The sequence below is a fragment of the Pan troglodytes genome, chromosome X (genome assembly GCF_028858775.2).
Source record: "Pan troglodytes isolate AG18354 chromosome X, NHGRI_mPanTro3-v2.0_pri, whole genome shotgun sequence".
Classification (NCBI taxonomy): Eukaryota; Metazoa; Chordata; class Mammalia; order Primates; family Hominidae; genus Pan; species Pan troglodytes.
This window is the reverse complement of record NC_072421.2, coordinates 98,801,726-98,822,258: the sequence shown is the minus strand read 5'-3', so window position 1 is coordinate 98,822,258 and position 20,533 is coordinate 98,801,726. Positions and strand designations below refer to the sequence as shown.

The window sequence follows — 20,533 nt, the reverse complement described above, 5'->3', positions numbered from 1 at the left end:
AAGGATCCTAACCACCACACACCCCCATTCCCTGGAGGATATACCCTTCCCAAACAGTGGCACAAAGATCTCAAGGAGAACTATTTCTGGCAAATAAGCAGCTGTGGAAACTCACATGCTGTCATCTGGGGACAAGCTGTCATTAAAGAAGGAGCAATTTTGACTTTCCATCTCAGCAAGCCTAGGAATAAAGAGCAGAGGCAGGAGAGAAAACAGGATGTGGGGCCTGCTTCCATCTCAAGGACTTTAATCTCACAACAGGATCATTGGCTTTGAGAGCTGCCTCAACTACTCCTAAGTATTGGGCCTTGCTGGCTGCTGCACACCCCACTGTGCACATCCCCTGGCCCTGACTCCATTCTCCTTGCCCCGACTGAAGATCCTTTCCCCTCGGACTTCCTACAACAGCTCCCATCCACCTCCCGCAAACCTGGTGGTACCTGCTGGCAAAATGCTCAATTCGGGAGTGTGTGTCGGCGTGTGGCCACATCGGGGAAGAAGCCGGCCTAGAAGAAAGCAGCAAAGACTCGGAGGACCAAAGACTGGGCAGCCTGTTTCCTCCTCCCTCTCGTGCTCCCTACATTATGGACATGGGCAAGAGCTGATGGGAACAAAATACAAAGACTGGATTCCAGTCTACTTCTCAGGCCAGAGTGCAGGTCAGGCCCAAGCTGAACGGCCCTATCACTAGTGGGATTTACCTTGGAACATTCTCCTAGCCCACTCGGGACTCAGCCCCTTCGCAGCATACGATCGGGCTCAGTGAGGCTGCCCACAGCCCCTGCTCAGCCACCAGTACTCACGTCTCACTGTAGTCAGCCTCCAGCACTGATTGCACAGGCAGATAACCTCGCTGAGGGTGTTTGCTGAAATAATGCTTGGAGCGGAATTTGTTCTTTAAGGTTGTGGCAAAGTCCCTCATGTTCTCACTGGATGTGGTCTGAGGAGGAGACAGGGCAGAGGAACTTACCCTAATGGCTTCCAGATATACTGGGCAGGTGTGGCTGCTCTGCTAGAGCAGACAGCCTGCTGGGTAATCCACTCTTGCTCATGCCCACCATACCCTGCTCCTAGAAGAAGGTCTGGGAGGATATATGCCAAACTCAACACTGGTTGCCTCTGGGAAGTTGAACTGGAGGGGTGGGGGCCAGGGTGAGGAGACAGGAGGACTTTCATTTTATACTTAAAAAAAATTAATTGTCTCAGTTCCTCTAAAAGCAAAAATAATAATAATAATTAATTTTGTAGAGACAGGGGTCTCACTGTGTTACCAAGGCCGGTCTTGAACTCCTGGGCTCAAGAAATCCTCCTACCTTGGCCTCTCACAGTGTTGGGATTACAGGTGTGAGCCATGGCACCCAGCCTTTTTTTTATACTTTAAACGCTTTTATATGATTCCAATATTTTATAATGAGCATATGTTTGTTAATTTTTAAAATAGCTTTTCTATGAATTCTAAGGATGTAGAGGACGAGCAGGTGGTAGAGGATTATCAGTCTACCAGATCCAGCCAGTTTTCCATGTATGACTTTTCTAATGTTTTCTTTAAAATGATAATAAATGAAAAGTAAAGGGCATGGTCCCTGTTCCCACCAGGCCACACGTTTCTGTGCCAACAGGATTTGAAGAGATGAAAGCTTGGACAGATGGATTGTGGGGAAACAGGTTGAAAAATAGGAGACACTAGCTACTTGGGAGGCTGAGGCAGGAGAATCGCTCGAACCTCAGAGGCAGAGGTTGCAGTGAGCCAAGATCGCACCATTGCACTCCAGCCTGGGTAAGAGTGAGACTCTGTCTCAAAAAAAAAAAAAAAAAAAAAGGTGAAAGTAAAATTTAAAAAAAATTCTAAAAAAAAAAAAGAAAAATAGAATAGGGGAGAGAGAGCAGTGGTGGGAGCTGGGGATATGATCAGGGCTTTGGGAGCATCTGCGGGGACAGAAAAGGATAAAGATGAGTAGGGAGCAGAGTCAGTGCTGGAAGCTAAGCATGGAGCTGTGGGTTTTAAACACAGCACAGGAGCAACTCTGTGGCTGGAGTTCAGGGATGCTGACTGAACTGGGCTAAGGCAGGTATGGAGGACATGGTTACCAGGGAAAACCAAGTGGAGTTTGGGGGTCCAGGTAAAGGACATATCTTTCTTTTTTCCCTCCAAGGGATGAATAATTAATTTGAGCATAAGCTTTGGTACTGACTAGAAGGGGTAGAAATAATGACAAAGCATCAGGGAAAGACTGAGTGACCCAGTACAGAAGCAATATAGGAAGCTAGCCAGGAAAAACTCAAGTGAGCAATGGAAGGCGAATCACCTGGAACTGCCTTGCTCTCTCTGTTTTAGTTTGTTTGTTTGTTTTGCTTTGTTTTGTTTTTCCTGAGACTTTTATCTGCAGTAAAACAGTGAGTGCCCTTTAAATGGCTGAGAGTGTCCTGGGCCAGCTGTGGCCAGGCCTGGTGAGGGAGAAGCTCTGCTGGAAGAATAGAGAGGCCTGAATTTCCCAAACCAGTGAATCACCAGAGCTCCTTGGAGAATGCTCCCCACGGGAGAGCAGAAAACAATGAGCCAATGCTGGGCAAAGTGGATCAAGGCCTAGTACCTGAGAGCTGCCTAACCCTCCCACCCAGCCTGGAGGCTTCATACCGGTGTGTAATACTCCATGATGGGGTAGTGCAGCTTATTGCCTTTGCTGGCCCTGCCTGTCAAGAAGCAGGTCTGGCAGATGTCAACGTTGAATTGCTTCAGACTCCGGTACCTTGGGGGAGAGGAGATGTAGTAGGAAAGAGAGTCCAACGTGCCACAGTGACCTCCCCGCTGTTCCCCTAACATTAAAATATACACACACAGTAGAAGGGGATGAATGAGGCATGGAGCCATAACATGCCCAACCTCGTATACATAGCAGTGGCTGAGTTCTCAATAGATGAATAACTTTATTCTAGAGACCATAAATCTCTATGAAATCACAAGGCCAGATTCCCATGAAGTGTGGGAAATAGCATTGTCTCACCACCTTTGTTTAAGGGAGACGGGAGGGAAGCAGGGGTAAATATCTCATCATATCAAATGGCCTTCTAAACAAGGATGGCCCAAACAGGTCCAGGCTCCCAGGGACCACCACCTACCCTGGAGAAATTACACTTCCAATATGAAGGCAGTTCTTTCTACCAGCCTTGGCTAAGTTGGCTAAAAGTTATTTCCAAAGGTTGTTCATAATAATATACCTATTATTGCAGAATAAAGAATAGCCCTTCAGATCTACTTCCAAAGCCTGGCTGAACTGCCCAACCTTGTAGCATAGGACAGTGAAATGCCTAGACTTAGAGGAGTCATATGATCCAATATCTAGTCTAGATCTACCACTAACTAGCTGTGTGCCTCATTTGCTCATCTTACGAAAAGCAGGGTGATGACAGGGAGAGTTGTGGGTTAGTGTTTTACAAAGGTAAAAAGTTGAGTGTTTTATGATGAAAGTCCAATCCAGGATAGTGGTTACCTTTGTTGGGGAAGGAGGGGAATATAATCAAGGAGACCTCAGATGTATTGCAATAATGTTTTATTCCTTAAGTTGGTCACGGGTATATACTGTGGTGTGCTGATGCCAGCTCATACCAGCTCACGACAGTTGGCTGTTAAAATTTCAGGGGTTTTCTAAGCCAGTTGTTAAATCTAGCCATTATTAAATTATATAAACTCACAATTAAATAAATTATATTACAAACAAAGGTAATAAATACTCAAAACTCATTACTTCCTAATTACTTTGCTACTCTCTATGTTCTTGAGGTTACTTAACATCTATTGTATCTGCATGGTTGACATACTATATAAATGGTGTGCAACTGAGGATCTGTTTCTGACTCCGCTCAGAGACCTCCTGTAAATAGCCTGATGTCATTCACAGTGGGAGTATATACATCACAGAAATTAGCAAATGCTACAGATCAGGTTTCCTTTTTTCTTTCTAGAGAGTAGGTTGTGAACCATTTGCTGGCATACCATTTAGTACATAGGTGCTCTTACACCTATGTTCTTCTATACATTTTTGTAGGTCTGTAATACTTTATAACACAACTAAAACAAAATATTTCCTCACTTCCCATTTAAAAACAATTAAACATTCTGCAATATAAAGGATTATAACAGCATATAATAATGTACAATAGATTAGCTGTAATTATATAATAATTAGGTGACACTTTATTTTATAATATCTGAGTTATATGTCACATGACATATTTATTATTATCATCCCAGCAGGTATTGTTTTCCCTACCTGAACCCCTTGATGGGGCACTGCCTACAGATAGAGCACTTGGTCTGATGCTTCACTTGCTCAGCAATGGTGACCCGATGCAGAACAGCCAGCCACACCATGGACTGGGGCTCCAGGTTGACCCACTCCAGGAACTGGGATGCTTCAATGACTGGCTTCCCAGTGCTCTACGGAAACAAGAAGACCAATGGGAATGACTGAGGCCCAAAGTGTCTTATCCCTAGAATGGCAGCCCTCAGAGGGGCAGGAGAACCAGCAGGGGCTGGGTTGGCCTGTTCTCCAGAGATGTTCACGTTCTGCCCTGTGCTAGTTGAGCTGACACCCTCCCTAACAGGACTATGATTCTAGAGCCCAGAGAACCCTCTGCCCTGTTGTTCCATCCCAATAAACTCCCTTGCATCTGCGTACTTCAGATCAAAAGCCTAGCTCGTAGTCCTCCTTCCCTTCTTCCCACCCTTCCTGCAACCTCCCTTCCCTCCCTCACTCCCCAGTTCCATACTCACAAAACGGAAGCAACTACGGACACTGGGCTCCACATTGCTGCCCCCAAAGGCTGCCACTTCGCCCAGCTGACGGGGCACCTGAATGGCCTCATGAAGCAGGACACCAAGGTGGCGCTGGTCACACTGGCTGCCTGAGTTGGCCACTTGGCTGAAGAGGTCTGCTGGCCCCACCGTCAAGAATGGCCAACCCCGACACAGGAATGGCCGGAGAATGGTGAGGAGAAAGGGCAGAAAAGGAAAATAGGGAAAGAGCACAGACTGAGCTAATGACTTTTCAAACTGGACTACATAGAGGTCTATCCCTGACCTTCTAGTAGCCGAGTTCTAAAAAGAGCATTCTCTGAGTTCAGAGAGAAAAATCAGGCCAACACAAAGAGAGAATATCAGGGGGAGGGGGAGACAGAGAGAGAAAGAGTGAGAGAGAGTGAAAGCAAGAGAGAGAGAGGTCGAGTGCACTGTGTGTAAGAGCAGTGCCAGACACAGATATGATACTGTTGGGAAAACAGATTCTTCCAGAAGCAGGATAATGGGGTACGGGCTCAGGGGCACCTGAACATGAGTCACAGTCAGGCTGCCATACCATCTCTCCTGTTTATGTAGTCTGACACTGCAGTAATCTCTCAATTGTCCACACAAATGGAAGGAAACACTGGCATGCATAAACCAAAAAGAGAAGCTAATTCAAAACATCTGATCATCTAAAAATTATCTCTAAGTCGTTGTGGAATCTACTATGATACTTATCTTTGCATATGGGTTATTTAAGCCCTTCTAGGACTGTTCCCTTCCACATCCCAATTCAGCCTTAGCAAACCTCCTCCAGAGGTTATTCTCTGTCTGCTTCATACCTTGATTAAGGCTTAGAAAATACACAGAAATAGAAGGCAGAGAGCCTAGGTTCGAGTTTTGGGTCCATTACTGCCTAGTTGTAGAATCATAGGTAAGTCATGAACCTCTCTATGCTGCAGTTTCCTTACTTTTTAAAATTAGAAATGGAGTCTCACTATGTTGTCTAGGCTGGACTTGAACTTCTGGGCTCAAGTGATCCTCCCACCTTGGCCTCCCAAAGTGCTGGGATTACATGCATGAGCCACCATGCCCAGCCCAGTTTCCTTACTTTTAAATTGATGATAAATAATCACTGTTCATCCCATCGCAAGGAAATGTTGAGAGAAATACATAATATCATAGCCATGAACATGTTTGGAAACGTTCTCTTCCCTGTAAAGTTTTTCCAGACTGCTGTCATCTGTCTCTTTTCTGTCATATGATATAGGATATATTTTTGGCCATTTGGATTATTCTCATCAGTACTTTCTAAAAAATGCTTTCTGTGTACTTCCATCTCCTCCTCTGGACTGTAAATCATTGGAAGCAGGGACCACGTCTAATTTAACTTAGCACTCACCCCATTTAGCAGTCACACATTAGGACTCAACAACTAATCATGCTGCTACTGAGAAGTTCAAAATGCTGAACACAAGATGGAGGACAGAGGGGAACGCGAAGGTACTATAAGCCAAAGATGTGAAAAACTACAGCAGAACATAGTGTCCACCTCCCAGATATTGGGTATTATTGTGCCCTGCCTGTGTATATAAGAAGTCTCTAGTGACATGGCTTGAGCTTCAGACTGGAAGAGAGCTAAGCCTGATAGGCCACAGGGGAATGCAACTAGAACATCAGGGCCCTGGGTACCTCAAAATGCCAACATAGATCCTGACTAAGTACTTCCATCAGTTCAGAAGGAATGAAGCCCGTTGGAGTGACACTGGGAATAGTAATAGGCCTTAGGCCCATCTTGTCCTTTGGCTTTCATGTGTTCTTTGCAACAGTGTGAACCAAGAAGCATCATAAGGTAGCTCAAGTAGCCCTCTGCTGAGTCACAAGATGTACTTTCTGCTTATCTTACACCCTTCCTCCTCCCTGCAACACCTTTCCCTCTACCCAACACCACTCCACACTTTGGAGTTATACTCACACTGAAGTTTTTCCTTCACTTCCGTGCCACACAAGCATGCAATGCCAGTCTTAAAAGACAATGCCCGCATCTTTCCGCTGCGACCACTAGGTTTAAAAAGAAGAGACTGAGAATATGAATGTATGTAAAGGGTTAACATCTTGGCAATCATTTCCCTCACAAAGTTGATCCCAGCAGGGCCCTGTTCCAACCATGCCCCAAGCTGAGCTGGGTCCAAGTCTACTATGGGAGCAACACCTTCCCACCAGGCCCACTTGAGATATCCCATTGAATTTTATCCTGGAGGCTTCCAGAGCTGAAAGCCCTTACCTATCAAAAACATTGAGGAGCCAATTGAGGCTCATGTCCACACAGAGTGGCACGTTGACCAGGATGCCTCTTTCCTCCTCCAAACGTTCATATAAGGCAGTCAGGCAGTGAATGACCTCTACCACATCCATCACGTGCTCACTGGCCTGCAGATCATGCTCATTGAAGATTTCCAGGGCTGTGGTTAAAGTTACCAGGTCCACTGGTAAGGAAAGAAGAGAAGAGAAAAAATATATAGCCAAAAGTAGAACCCCAGGGATTAAATAAGGAGATAAAGCCACCAGCATCACCAAATTTGACTCAATCTCCAGATCAACCATTTGCAAATATGATACAAGCTTGTCCTTTACTAAGACCCTCATCCAAGGAGGCAGAAGGCAGCAAAATGTTCCTCAAATTAACCCAACATGTTTTTATATCCAATGTTCTTTGACATCAGTTTCAAAAAGATGATGGGACATGAGTAAACTCAACTCCTATGTTATACTAACTCCCAAGGGATCAAATCCCATTTTAAGTTTCTGTCTTTGCATGAGTTTCAATTGCAAATAGGTTCGTCTGTAAGTTTTGTTCTGAGAACCTAGACACCAGCAATGAAGGCTCAGGTATGGTTGGGGAAATGTGACATACATCAAGAGGACATCTTAATTACCCCCAAATGCTGGCTCAGCCTAGCCAGACATGCCTGAGCCAGGAAGTCTGAATGAACAGTGTCTCCGAGAAAGGCCAGAAGGCATATTATATCCTCAGCCACACTGTTCCCTAACCACTGGTATTTGCTTCAACAGTTTTGCTGCTACATCCAATAACCCGAAGATGGCAAATCATGGGTTGCAGTACTTCCTGTCACAAAGCAGTTGCTTGATTATACATACTGAGCATGGGAAAAGGGTCAAGGAGGAGCATAACAGTGGGGTTAATTTGGAAACACGTCTGGGGCCTAGCGAGAGTGGAAGGTAACTGGGAAGAGCAGAAGTTGACAGCTAGCATATTGCAGGCTTTGGAGAGTTTCCACCAAGCCAATCAACAACCTTTGCCAAGGTGGGAGGAAAATGAGAAACAGCAGACAGATGAGGAACAGGAGAGGGGTGGTGAACGTCATAGGGAAGTACAACAGGAGACGTACAGCGCAGGGCTTTCTGGACTCTGCGGAGTTTCATGGCAGTGCGATAAGCTGAGAACTTAATGTTGTTCAGATCAGCTGCAAAGAATGGAGAGAGACCCACTCAGATCAGAAAAATTCAAGTTAAAGCCGCAACAAGATACCATTTTACACCCACCAGACTGGCAACAAATAGATGTCTGACAATAGCAAGTGTCAACAAGAGTGGGGATGAATGAGAACTGCCAGTGAAAGTGTGAACTGACACAATCATCTTTGAAAACAACTTGGTATCACCTAGTAAAATGGAACAGTCACATATCCCACCACCCAGCCAGCTATATATCCCAGAGCAGTGACTTGCAAATGCTTTTTGATCAAGACTTACAGTATGAAATTCATTTTATAGCATACATGTATATATGTAAAAATAACTAAATCAAACATTTCAGGAAGCAATTCCTTACTAGATTGCATAGAGTGAAAACAACAAAATTAATATCAACTATGACTCTTGCTAAGGATCTGTTGCATATTAATATTTCCTGGTCTATTTCAACTTTTTAAATGTTTGTCACAACACACTGAAATGATGTTATGACCTGCAGACTGAAAAACATGCCCCAGAGAAATCTTTGCACACATGTACTGGAAGACACATACAAGAAACTTCTCAGCAGCACTGTCCTCATTAGCTTAAAACAAGAAATGACCCACGTGTCTGTCAACAGCAGAAACTGTGCTATATACAATGGAACATTCTATAGTGGTAAAAAAGAATGAACTGTAGTCACACGCATCAGCATGGATAAAATGTGCAACAAACATAATGATGAGTCTCTCACAGTAGGCAAAGATAAGGCACACAAGAGTTACGCTCATCACAGCCTGGACAGTCTTTTAAAGCAAATCAGACTTCACATCTGTAAGAATAATGCACTAATCCGGTGATAAAATGGTCCAGAGGGGAATGTAGAGCCTCCAGTTGAGAAAGGTGCGAGGATAAAGGAAGGCAGGCTGTTGGAGAAACGATGAGGCACTCATTCCCTCTCCCACCTGCTTATTGACTGCGATTCTCTTCTATTCTTTTTAAAACCACTTTATTGAGTTATAGCTGACATATAAAAAGCTTTACAGATTCAATGTCTACAAGTTGATGAGTTTGGAGACAAGTATGCATCTATGAATCCATCACCCCAATCTATGCCATTAGTACATCCATCACTTCCAAAAAGTTCCAACTACCCTCTTTATTGTTTTTTTCTGTAAGAACACTTAACATAAGATCTACCTTTTTAGCAAATTTTTAACGATACAATCCAGTATTGTTCACTATAGGTAATATGCTGCACCGTAGATCTCTAGGACTTATCCATCTTGTATAATTGAAACTTCTTTGTACTCTTGACCAGTATCTCCCCATTTTCCCCTCCCCTCAGCCACTGGCAGCCACCATTCTACTCTCTGCTTCTATGAGTCTGTCTATTTTAGATTCCTTACATACATGAGATCATGTAGTATTTGCCTTTTGTTTCTGGCTTATTATTTCACTTAGCACAATGTCCTCCAGGTTCATCCACATTGTTTCAAATGGCAGTATTTCCTTCTTTCTAAAGGCTGAATATTCCATTACATGGATATACCACATTTTCTTTATCCATTCATCTGTAGATGGACATTATAGGACAAAGGCAGCTGTGTATATGCCCACCCTATACAGGAAGCCCACATTCTTACCTAGGGTTTGGTATAACTCTGTCATCTTGGGATGGTCCCAGCATGTGGTCTGAGCCTGGTGGCTACAAACAATAGCATCAATAGTACCAGCATCTATACCACCCACCCACCCCCACACTCAGATGTGCACACCACTCAGTGACAGGTTGGATGCAAGAAGCTGCAGGATTCGAGGGTAAACCCAAGATGCCAAAGCCCAAGGGTTCACCTTTACCCAAGTAGAATCTTGAGATCTTGAGATGAGTAGGAGAAAAACCGAACTGGATGGAGGAATCCCAACAGACAGAGTGACAAGGACAGGTAGCAAAAAGGCAGGAGAGGGAGGGGGTGGGCAGGTGACTGACCCGCTTCTGATTCAGATGGTCACTCACTTGATGTAGTAGGGAACTTTATTGGGTGAAATTGCTCTTTCCCAGGGAACCTGGACAGAGGCTGGTAAAGGAGAAGAGAAAGAGAAAAAAAGCTGGCCACTAATGCTCTTAAGGCCCCCAGCTACTCCCTTGCTCTATTCTCCCAAAGAGGTTGTCAAGCCCAAAAGGGGATGTCTGAATTTCATTGCCAGCTCTTAACAGCCTCTGAGGGTGGGACAAAGAGTTCTAATGAACACGCTTCTCTCCCTGATGTTAGGGCAAGGCAAGGAGAAGAGGTTGTCACCGATATCCTAACATACCAGAGATGTGGCAAGGGCATGAACAGGAATACTTGGCCTTGGCCACCCTGACAATCTTCTCCCTGAGCAGACTGCCATTTCTACCCATCAGCTGCAGGCAGCTGGATTACTCTTGCGGATATGAAGTAGACTCCACTTTCCCCTTAGGGCTCAAAGCTCTTCCCCTAGAAGGTCAAGCTTCTCAGTCCTGTGGGACTGTGGGTAATGGTACTGCCCATTTCTCTCTCTCTCATGAGGAACTCTGGAAACTCATGCCTCTCTCTGCCTGTGTCTATCTTTTGGACCTTCCAGGAATGGCTCAGTTTACATGGCCAGCTTGCTCACTGCAGTTTTCCTCGGTACAAGAGTCCTCCGCCTGCAGGTATAGCTGTATGCCAATGATTATAATAGCAACAATTTTAACCACAGTTAACATTTACTGAGCTCCTACTATGTGCCAGATATTATGCTCATTGCTTTGTGTGCATATCTCATTTTTCTGTCTGTATATTCTCACCATCTCCACTGCTACCAGCCCCCTAGTCTGGGCCACCATAATCCCTCACCTGGATTATTGCAATGTACCTCCAAATAGGCCTCCCTGTTCCCAATCTTGCTCCCCAGTAGTCTCTTCTCAACACCCTGACTCTGTTGAAACATAAGGCAGATCATGTCATCCCTTGGCTCAAACCCTGCCAATGGTTCCCCACTGTACTGAGAATAAAATCTGAGGTTCCTCCCATTGCCTACAAGGCCTTACATGCTCCAGCCTCCCCTACTCCCCCACACTTTGCTCTCCTTACTGTTTCTTGGACACATCCTTACCTTAAAGGTATGGAATATGCTGTTCCCTCTGCCTGGTATGCTCTTCCCTCAGCTATCATCCACATGGTTCATCTCTTCATCTACTTTAGACCTCTACTCAATTGCCACCTTCTCAGTGAGGCCTCTGCTAACCACCCTGTTCAAAATTGCAACACCTCCATGCTTAAGTCCAGCACTCCCTATCCACGCCTTCCCTGCTTTTTGTCCATAGCCCTTGTCACCAAGTAACCTTATATATATTTTACTTATTTGTTTTTGGTCTGGTTTCCCCAGCTAGAATATAAGCTGTCTAAGGATTTCTGTGTGTTTTGTTTACTGATGCAGCCCCAGTGCCTAGAGCAGTATCTGGCCCACAGAAGGCCCTCAATAAATATTGTTGAAAAAATAAAGTCATTTAATTCCCATAACCTGATGAGCTAGGTAATATTTTTCCTTCCTTTTACAGATGGGAAAATTGAGGTTCAGAAAGAGTAAGCTATTTTTTTTTTTTGAGCCTGCACAGTTATTAGGTTGAGGTGCTGTGCCTCAGACCCAGATCTCTCCGATTTGAGAGATTGTTTTTTTTTTGTTTTTTTGTTTTTTTTTTTTTGAGACGGAGTTTCATCCTTATCGCCCAGGCTGCAACCTCCACCTCCTGGGTTCAAGCAATTCTCCTGCCTTAGCCTTCCGAGTAGCTGGGATTACAGGCGCCCGCCACCATGCCCAGCTAATTTTTGTATTTTTAGTAGAGACGGAGTTTTGCATGTTGGCCAGGCTGGTCTCGAACTCCTGACCTCAGGTGATCCGCCCACCTCAGCCTCCCAAAGTGTTGGGATTACAGGTGTGAGCCACCACACCCAGCCGAGAGACTGTTCTTTTAACCACTATACCACACTGTTTTATCCTTACTGCTTCTCGGATGTCAAGGTATACTGGGCTCCCACCAGGGCCCCAGGGGATAACAATAGACTCTCCAGGAAGATGGCTGAGGTTCTGCTAAGTGGAGTCCAGTTTGGTTCACGTACAGGAGAGAAAGTGCTGTGACCCAGGCCCAAAGTCCCGGTGGGCATCCTGGAGCTGCTTAAGCCTCTCACTAACTGACGCCTATGGAAAGAACAGGGTGAGGTCAGTAGATTCATTCCAGCTATTTAGAGTGGGATCCCCAGGTGCCTCTGGGAATCTTTATGAGCTTCCTCAGGGACTGGCTTTTCTCTGGTTCCAGCCTCTCCCACCGTCACCCAACTCCTAGCCATCCCCCAGAACTCCCAAAGGTCACAGCAGAGCATCCCTAATTCCAGGCCACAGTCACTCTTCCCCTGCCCCTGTCTACCCTGAGTGCCCAAATCCAGAAAGACCCCTCTTATTCATTTTAATCATTCCCTGCAGCTTAGAGGTTGAAAAGCCCATTCCCTAGCTCCACATTCTCCACTCCTCTTTTCCCATGCAGATCCTATTTCCATACCCCTGAAGAAGTTTCCCCCAAGCCTAGTTATATGGAGGCATCTCCCCATGGTTCACTCCAGGCTGCTCTTCTACCTGTAGTTGTTTCCATCGGACGTTGATCTGTTCCAGGGCCTGGGAATTCTCCATTGACAAGTGCACATCAGAAATGGCAAGTTGGTGGGCCAGATCATTCACCAACTTTACTCCATCTTTCATGGGGGAGAATTCTTCTTTGAACAGCTGGAGAACCAGGACCCAAGTGCCACAGCAGACAGAGTGGGAAAGAAGAAACATTAGTCATTCACCTCTACTCTTCCCTCTTCACCCAGAGGTTTTGTTTCAATAACACAGCCTAGTGCTTGCCTATTAGGGCAACCAGACTAAGGTGTGGGCGGCCACTGTCCTTATCCTCTTCCTCTCATCCTCAGAAAACACCAGGAAAAGAGAAGAAAGTAGAAAAACAGAAAAGACTCCAGCCAAACCAGCCCCAAATCTAGCACATAAACTGACAGCAACTCAGTTGTAGTCCAGGCCAACAATGGAGTCTCAGCAGCAGAAACATTGTCAGTGTCTGGGGAGAGTGTCAGGTCTCAGGGTAGACTGTAGTCAGGGGAGGGGGCTTGCATACCTTAATAGCCTGGATGTGCTCTGGGAGTGAATCAATGAAGAGATCCCCAATGGGCTCCCAAGTGGCTCGGACTCCCTCAGCTTGGCTCAGAGTAGTGCTTAGTTCCTCCATTGCCCCTTGAATCTCCAAGAGCTGCTCCAGAGTCCGCTCAATATGACGGTGCTGGTCCACACAGCGGGCTGTCAACTTCTCCCACAGTTCACTGGCCACCGTCGCCTGCTTCCATACAAAGCGGCTGAGATTCTGGATCCGCTGTTTCGGGGAGGTATCTGCAAGAGGAGGCAGGAAGCCAGGTTAGGCCAACCAGGCAGGGTCAGCTCAAAGAAAGAGACAGAAACAGCCCTTTATAAAATGTGTGTGTATGTGTGTGTGCACATGTGGGCATGTTTGTGTATATATTCATACACACACAAATACATATTTTTCCATGGTTGAGCCCTTTAATACAGTCACGTTTTTTTTAAAAAAAACTGTTTATTTTTAAATCATTGTAGAGTCATAGGCAGTTATAAGTAATAACACAGAGATTTCATGTACCCTTTACCCAGTTTCCCCAAATGACAACATCTTGCAAAACTACAGTATAATATCACAATCAGGATATTGACATTGACATAATCTGCCAATTTTGTCCAAGTTTCCCCAGTTTTACTTGTATTCGTGTGTGTATGTGTGTGTGTGTACACGTGTGTTTAGTTCTATGTGATTTTATCACATGCGTTGGTTTACATATCCGCCACCACAGTCAAGAGACCATATTGTGTTTTTCCACTTACTATATCATGAGGATTTCCTCATATTTTGAAACAGTAGGAAATGAAAAAGTAAGACATTATAAAAGGTATAGTGAGGCAAGTCATCTAGAGCCCTATTCATACGACCCTGGAATGTGATTTTGCATTAGTTTCTGTTGCCCACTTCCAGCCAAAGGGAGGCATTTTATGAAGGCTCAGCCCAGGAGAAGTTGGTATAATGTGTCTGGCTTTTCCACCTAGGCTCCTAATCTGTAGATTTCTTCTTCCTCCCTCAGATCTCTCCTCAGAAGATCCAGAGCCCCATAGCCCCAGGCTAACTAGAATTGTGCTGCTCTTTCTAGAGCTTGTCCTATCTGAGGCCCATCGGGCATCAAATTAAGTACTAGCCCTCCCATTGAAGGGCCAGAAATAAACTGAGATGGGCATATGGCATTGACAAAGGGCTCAATTCATGAAGGGTCCTTTCAGGCTATTCACAATCCATCTCAGAGGGTTGAGGATTCTTTTTGGAGAAGAGGGCTTGCTGGACCACCACTCAGATCTAGTCACCATGAGTCCCATCCCACTGCCTTATTTGAATTTAGACCAGAGTGGCCCTCTCTATCAAGGGAAGGGGCTAGAAGTTATTGGAGTCAGTATCAAAGAGTCACAGTCGGCTGGGCGCAGTGACTTACACCTGTAATCCCAACACTTCAGGAGGCCAAGCAGGCCAATCACTTGAGCCCAAGAGTTCAAGACCAGCCTGGCCAACATGGCGAGACCTGGTCTCTTCAAAAAACACAAAAATTAGCTGGGTGTGGTAGCATGCGCCTGTAGTCCCAGCTACTCAGGATGCTGAGGCTGAGGCTGAGGCTGGAGGATAGCTTGGGCCTGGGAGGTCAAGGCTGCAATAAGCTGTGATCACGCCACTGCACTCCAGCCTGGGTTATGAAGTGAGAGGCTGTCTCAAAAACAAAGACTAAACACAAAAAAATTCCAAAGAGTCATAGCCAATTTGCCTTTCAAAGGCAATCATCACCTAACTTTTTAGATTTTATAAAGGTTTATTATTTGCTGGTTTGCATGTCCCTCGATGTTGGAATAAAGCAGTATTTTTAAATTATGATTATTTTAGTTTGTTATTTTATTGTATATTATTTATTTTTAGAGTCAGGGTCTTGCTCTGTTGCCCAGGCTGGAATGCAGTGGAGCAATCATAGCTCATTGCAGCCTCGAACTTCTGGGCTCAAGTGATCCTCCCATTTCAGCCTCTCAAGTAGCTGGGACTACAGGCACACACCACAAAACCTAGCTAATTAAAAAAAATTTTTGGGGCCAGGCGTGGTGGCTCACGCCTGTAATCCCAGCACTTTGGGAGGCCGAGGTGGGTGGATCACGAGGTCAGGAGATTGAGACCATCCTGGCTAACACAGTGAAACCCCGTCTCTACTAAAAATACAAAAAATTAGCCAGGCGTGGTGGCAGGTGCCTATAGTCCCAGCTACTCGGGAGGCTGAGGCAGGAGAATGGCATGAACCCAGGAGGCAGAGCTTGCAGTGGGCCAAGATCACACCACTGCACTTCAGCCTGGGCGACAGAGCGAGACTCCGTCCCCCACAAAAAAAAATTGTAGAGATGGGGGTCTCACTATGTTGCCCAGGCTAGTCTTGAATTTCTGGGCACAAGTGATCTTCTTGCCTCAGCCTCCCAAAGTGCTGGAATTACAGACATGAGCCACTGTGCCCAGCCAGCACTATGTTTTTAAAGGACATACTGGTACTTTTATTCATTGAGTCAGTTCAATTCATTTGAGTGGTTTTTTGTTTTTCTTTTCCACATCTCATTAAATGGCCACACATGCTGCTCCAAAGAGCCACATACAGCTTTGGGTCACACAACTGTTGACCCCTGCTCCAGGCTATATTCTCTTTGCTTTTTTTCCTGCAGTAGGAATCTTGCTTCCCCCCAACTTTGGATGGACTCCTGGGGGAAACTATCCTCCTAGATAACAGGTAAGAAAATGAGTTTGGTGAAGGCAGGAGGGTGTTTGTTCAGCAGTACATGGCTCAAGAAGAAGTGGGAAAAACAGAAGACCACCTACCTTTGCTCTCAGAATGAGGCTCCTCTAACTCCTCAAATGGGTGCTGGGACAGGAAGGCCTGAGCTGACTCCAGCACAGAATAGATGTAGGGGCCCCGAGACTTGACTTCTTCCATAAAGGCCTATAAAGTTTAGCAATATGGTCAACAGGAAAGGAAAGTTTTTCAATCACTTTACATTCCATCCTGCAATTGACAACCTTTCTTCTTCTCAGTGTGTCTTGATTCTTTGGCATTATCAGGTATCTTTGAACTACCTAGACAAAAAGACGTGCAATCCTCCTGATAGACAGAAAAATAACTCTGACACTGGAAGGTCTGTTTAGTATGAAATTTGTCTGTCTATGCCACAGGATAGAGAAAAATGTGGGGATCTTGGTTCTCCAGAAGACTCAGAAAGCTTCCTGTAAGGGTCTTATGGAAATCAAAACCAAGATAGGCAGGATTTATATTAAAATTATAATTAAATTTTTGGTTGAAATATATACGGGATACACAAACTAAAACTGTACATCTTGATGTAGCCAGTACTGAGATCAAGAAACAGAACTCTATCAGCATCCCAGGTGGGCCCTCTTAGTCACTATCTCACCTTCATGCCCCACCCCTCCCTCCCCTCCCACAAAGGTGACCACAATTTTTACTTGTAAAACCACTGATTAGTTTTGCCTATTTTTAAACTTTGTATAAGTGGAATCATACAGTATATACTCTTTTTGTATCCGGCTTTTTTTCACTCAACATATTGTCTGTCTGTAAGATTCACCCATGCTGTGGCACGTGGTTATAGTTTATTTTATTGCTGTATTATATTTCATTCTGTAGTCATTTTAAGAAGTATTTTAACTACAGCAGTAATATATATCACAGAAATATTAGAAATTTCAGAAAGATATGAAGAAAATTAAGAACTCCAATTTTATTACCTAGAGTTAACCATTGTTAACATTTTGATACAGTTCCTTCCTATGCTGTTACACGTATGTAAACATCACACTCATCTATATACATTTTTATACAATTGAGATCCACTTGCACTTAGTTTTGTATCCTGTGTTTTTTCACTTAGCATTATGTTATGTTCATTTCCCCATGTTCCCATTAAAAATCATGGCAGTATTTTAAGGGAGGCTAGAATTTGATGGGAGGGGTAGAAAGAAAATATTTGACTTAGGCTGTGGCATGCTAGCCACAGACTAATAGGACTGCATACAGCCTCCTATTCATTTAGGTGTCTCAGCAGAGCTGGGTGGCTGCAGAAGGGATTCCTCCCCAGCTGAGAGGCTACACACCACGGCTTCTCTGATTCTAACCTACCGCATGTGTCTCCTTCTCCTGTTGCACCAGGGCCACATCCCCTTGTAGGGGCAGCTGAGCTGACAACTCCTCATCCTTTTGGCTGAGCCAGTCAATAATCTCTTGAAGAGGGAGCTGAAGCTTTCCACTGTGGTCTGAGAAGGCCTCTAGGCGAGCGCTGCACACAATGAGTAAAACCAGTGATGTTCAGTCTTCTTTTTAAGTGGCAAAACATTTTTTTTTCCAAACTAAGTTATATGGAACTTTAATACAGAAAACAAATTCAGGAGGAGCTTTTCTGGTTCAAGTGGGAGGAGGCCTGGAGTCCTCCCTCTTACCCACCCAAAGAGGGTCCCAAGGCACCTCCACATGGAGCACAGTACTAAAACGAGTAGGTAGAACCATGGGTGTGGAGGCATCCCAAACTTGAATGGCTTAAAATGTCACTTTGTGGATCTCAGTTACTTCAGTTGCGTGCCAAACATCAGGCTGGGAAGGGTAGGAAACTGAACAAGGGCATTAGAGGTGACAGCTGTCTGGTTCCCCTCTTGCCCTGGTAGAATTCAAGTCATGCCAAACTGCTCAACCATAGAGGCTGTTCCGAACTGCCCTCTGAGCAGGAGAGGATTCAGTAAGTGGAAAGGGCAAGTTGGGTGGTTGAGTATAGGCATGCACATGTGCAAGGATGCATACGAATATAACAGTCCTTGGGACCCAAAGGAACATTGGCTAGAGGTCTGAGATATGGAAACAGAAAAATCTGTACTGTATAATTATCTCTGTCTGCCCTCCTACCCCGCTGCCCTCCAAATGAACCATGGTAGGAAGCTAGAGGCTGGCCAAGGATATGTGCAGCCATCAAGCCATTCCCCTTGGCTGACAATAATAACTATCTTTATTCATTGCCCCCCCCTCCCACCACCACCTAGGCCAAGATCTTTACCTAAATTATTGCTTCAACTAATTCTTACAAAAACCTTATTAAGTAGGCATTCCTATTGCCCAGAAAGGGTAAGTAGGTTCCCAAAGGTCACACAGTTAAGTCATTGATAGAGCGATGATTTGAACTCAGGTTTACCTGACTCCAAAGCCTGCATTCTTTCAACTTATCCACAATGCCTCACCCCTAACAAAGCCCATCAGAAGCCAGAAGCTTGGACTTTGATGATAGAGGGTGGAGAAAAAAAGTGGCAGGCATGCACAGACAGCTAGGGAAAGCCGATCAACTGAGAAAAAAATTGACTTCAGGCTCTTACAGAGCTACCCTTAGTTTGGGGAGAAATAGGTGGGCTGAAAACTTATGGATAGAACGTAAAAGGATGGGGAAGTGAACAGATGAGACCTACCAAGATATAGGACAGCTATGAGAGGAAGAGGAGAAGGGAGCAATCATCCCCTTCATTTATACCTCGGCATTTTTAAGTTTAGAAAGCATTTCCACATCTGATTTGAATTCCTATGACCACACTGTGAGGTAGTTAGAACAGGTATTATTCCTCCACTCATTTTTTGTCCTTATAAAAAACAAATGGAAGCTAACATTTCGAGAACTCAAACAAGGTATTCAGGGTGACACAACTACTTAAAACTGAGGCTCAGATCCAAGTCTCCTGACTTCTAAAGCAAGGCTCTTTCCCCAGTGCCAGTGTAGGAAAGGGAGAAGTGGGTGGGCTAAGGAAAGGGGGATGCACAGGCTGAGAGGAGAAGGACAGGGTGCAGCAGCAAAAGGAGCCCAACACCATCTAAGCCAATTCCCTAAGGCACCTGTTTCTTACCGGAGGTTGTGAGACTTCTTTTTTATTTCATTCCAACACAGATTCATGGCTGGTGGTTCCAGGGGTCCAGAGGCACCAACAGACCCGTTCAACAGCTTTAGGCTTAGGCAGGGAACCCCAGCACCATCTTGAGGAGGTGCAGGGCTGGTGACAGCAGCTCTAACCTGGACAGAAACACAAACATCCTGTGATCCTTGGATTGTGCCACACCCTGGTCTGCACCAAGCCAAGGGTGAGATAAGTGTGAACAAGGGGAGAGAAGGGTTGCTGCCAGGGTTCAGAAATGCTATTCTCTGTGTGTTCAGGGACTGAGATGAAGAAAGACCCTGTGGTCCTGTTCATTGCCAGGTCTTCTCTTGGTACAGGTCAGTTACATAGAACTGCTGCCTACTATTATTGTTACTCATGATTATAAATTTTGGACCTAGGGAAAGGTTAACATTCCCAAGCTGGGCCCCCACTCCTCAGGACCACTGCCCAGATGGGGTCTTGGAAGTACCTGCATTAGGTAAGAAGCTGCACAGAATTGCCCAAATTATGGGCAACCATACCATTGCAGGTAAGCTGTCGGCTCATACTTCAGGGTCCTACAGTTTACCCAACCTTCTAGAAAAGCAAGCTGAGGAGTTTCTCCATGAAGATTTATAGAGGGAGTAGACTGGCAAGAGAGAACTATCAGTGGTCCACGTCTTACTTCCCATATGAACCTTGGCTTTGATGTGTCCACCACAGTCAGGAAGCCTGGACACAGTCTTCAAGAGAACTGCTCATAAAGATGAGCAGAGGACTCTGACCAGAGTTGATGGCCAAGAGGACAAGCCATGGAGCCTGCCAAAGTCTAGTCTTGAGCCCTCAGGCACATAGTCTATTGCTTGCTCTCCTGGGCACTGGTAAGGCCCTATGGGGGTAATTGTGGGGTTTGGGGGAATGGTGGTTATCCCGGATAGCCCTAAGGAAGGTAGCTACCTATAGAACAGTGTCAGAACTGCCCAGCCAGGGGGCAGGAGCAGGAAGAGGGAAGGGGAATTGGAGGAGGAAATCAGCCTGGGCTGCTCTACCCCAGACTAGGGAGACCCACACCTGCCTACCTGCTTGTCTACATGCTTGCCTTCATTTGGAAAGAAAATGGCCCTGCTAGTCAGTGGCCAAGACTCTTGTAGTCTCCCCTTGCCCCCAACCATACTTCTTCCCCACACAAGACTCTC

At 45.3% G+C, this 20,533-nt stretch overlaps 1 protein-coding gene across 9 annotated transcripts in view; it reads right to left on the bottom strand.

Annotated features, from left to right (window-relative positions):
* The window catches only part of DRP2 (dystrophin related protein 2), a 93,275-nt gene that overhangs the window by 19,070 nt on the left and 53,672 nt on the right, over positions 1-20,533 (bottom strand). For 8 of the 9 annotated variants that reach the window (XM_063804526.1, XM_054676561.2, XM_016943606.4 and 5 more), the window contains 17 exons: positions 19,329-19,492; positions 17,575-17,731; positions 16,260-16,380; positions 13,425-13,693; positions 12,890-13,036; positions 12,379-12,457; positions 10,272-10,332; positions 9,901-9,962; positions 8,188-8,262; positions 7,062-7,263; positions 6,753-6,838; positions 4,772-4,929; positions 4,269-4,435; positions 2,636-2,747; positions 804-940; positions 441-506; positions 116-181 (listed from right to left, as the gene is read on the bottom strand). In XM_063804526.1, the coding sequence (XP_063660596.1) occupies positions 116-181; positions 441-506; positions 804-940; positions 2,636-2,747; positions 4,269-4,435; positions 4,772-4,929; positions 6,753-6,838; positions 7,062-7,263; positions 8,188-8,262; positions 9,901-9,962; positions 10,272-10,332; positions 12,379-12,457; positions 12,890-13,036; positions 13,425-13,693; positions 16,260-16,380; positions 17,575-17,731; positions 19,329-19,492 (2,129 nt within the window). The remainder of the gene's footprint in view (positions 1-115; positions 182-440; positions 507-803; positions 941-2,635; positions 2,748-4,268; positions 4,436-4,771; positions 4,930-6,752; positions 6,839-7,061; positions 7,264-8,187; positions 8,263-9,900; positions 9,963-10,271; positions 10,333-12,378; positions 12,458-12,889; positions 13,037-13,424; positions 13,694-16,259; positions 16,381-17,574; positions 17,732-19,328; positions 19,493-20,533) is intronic. The other variant, XM_063804528.1, reaches the window with a different exon arrangement.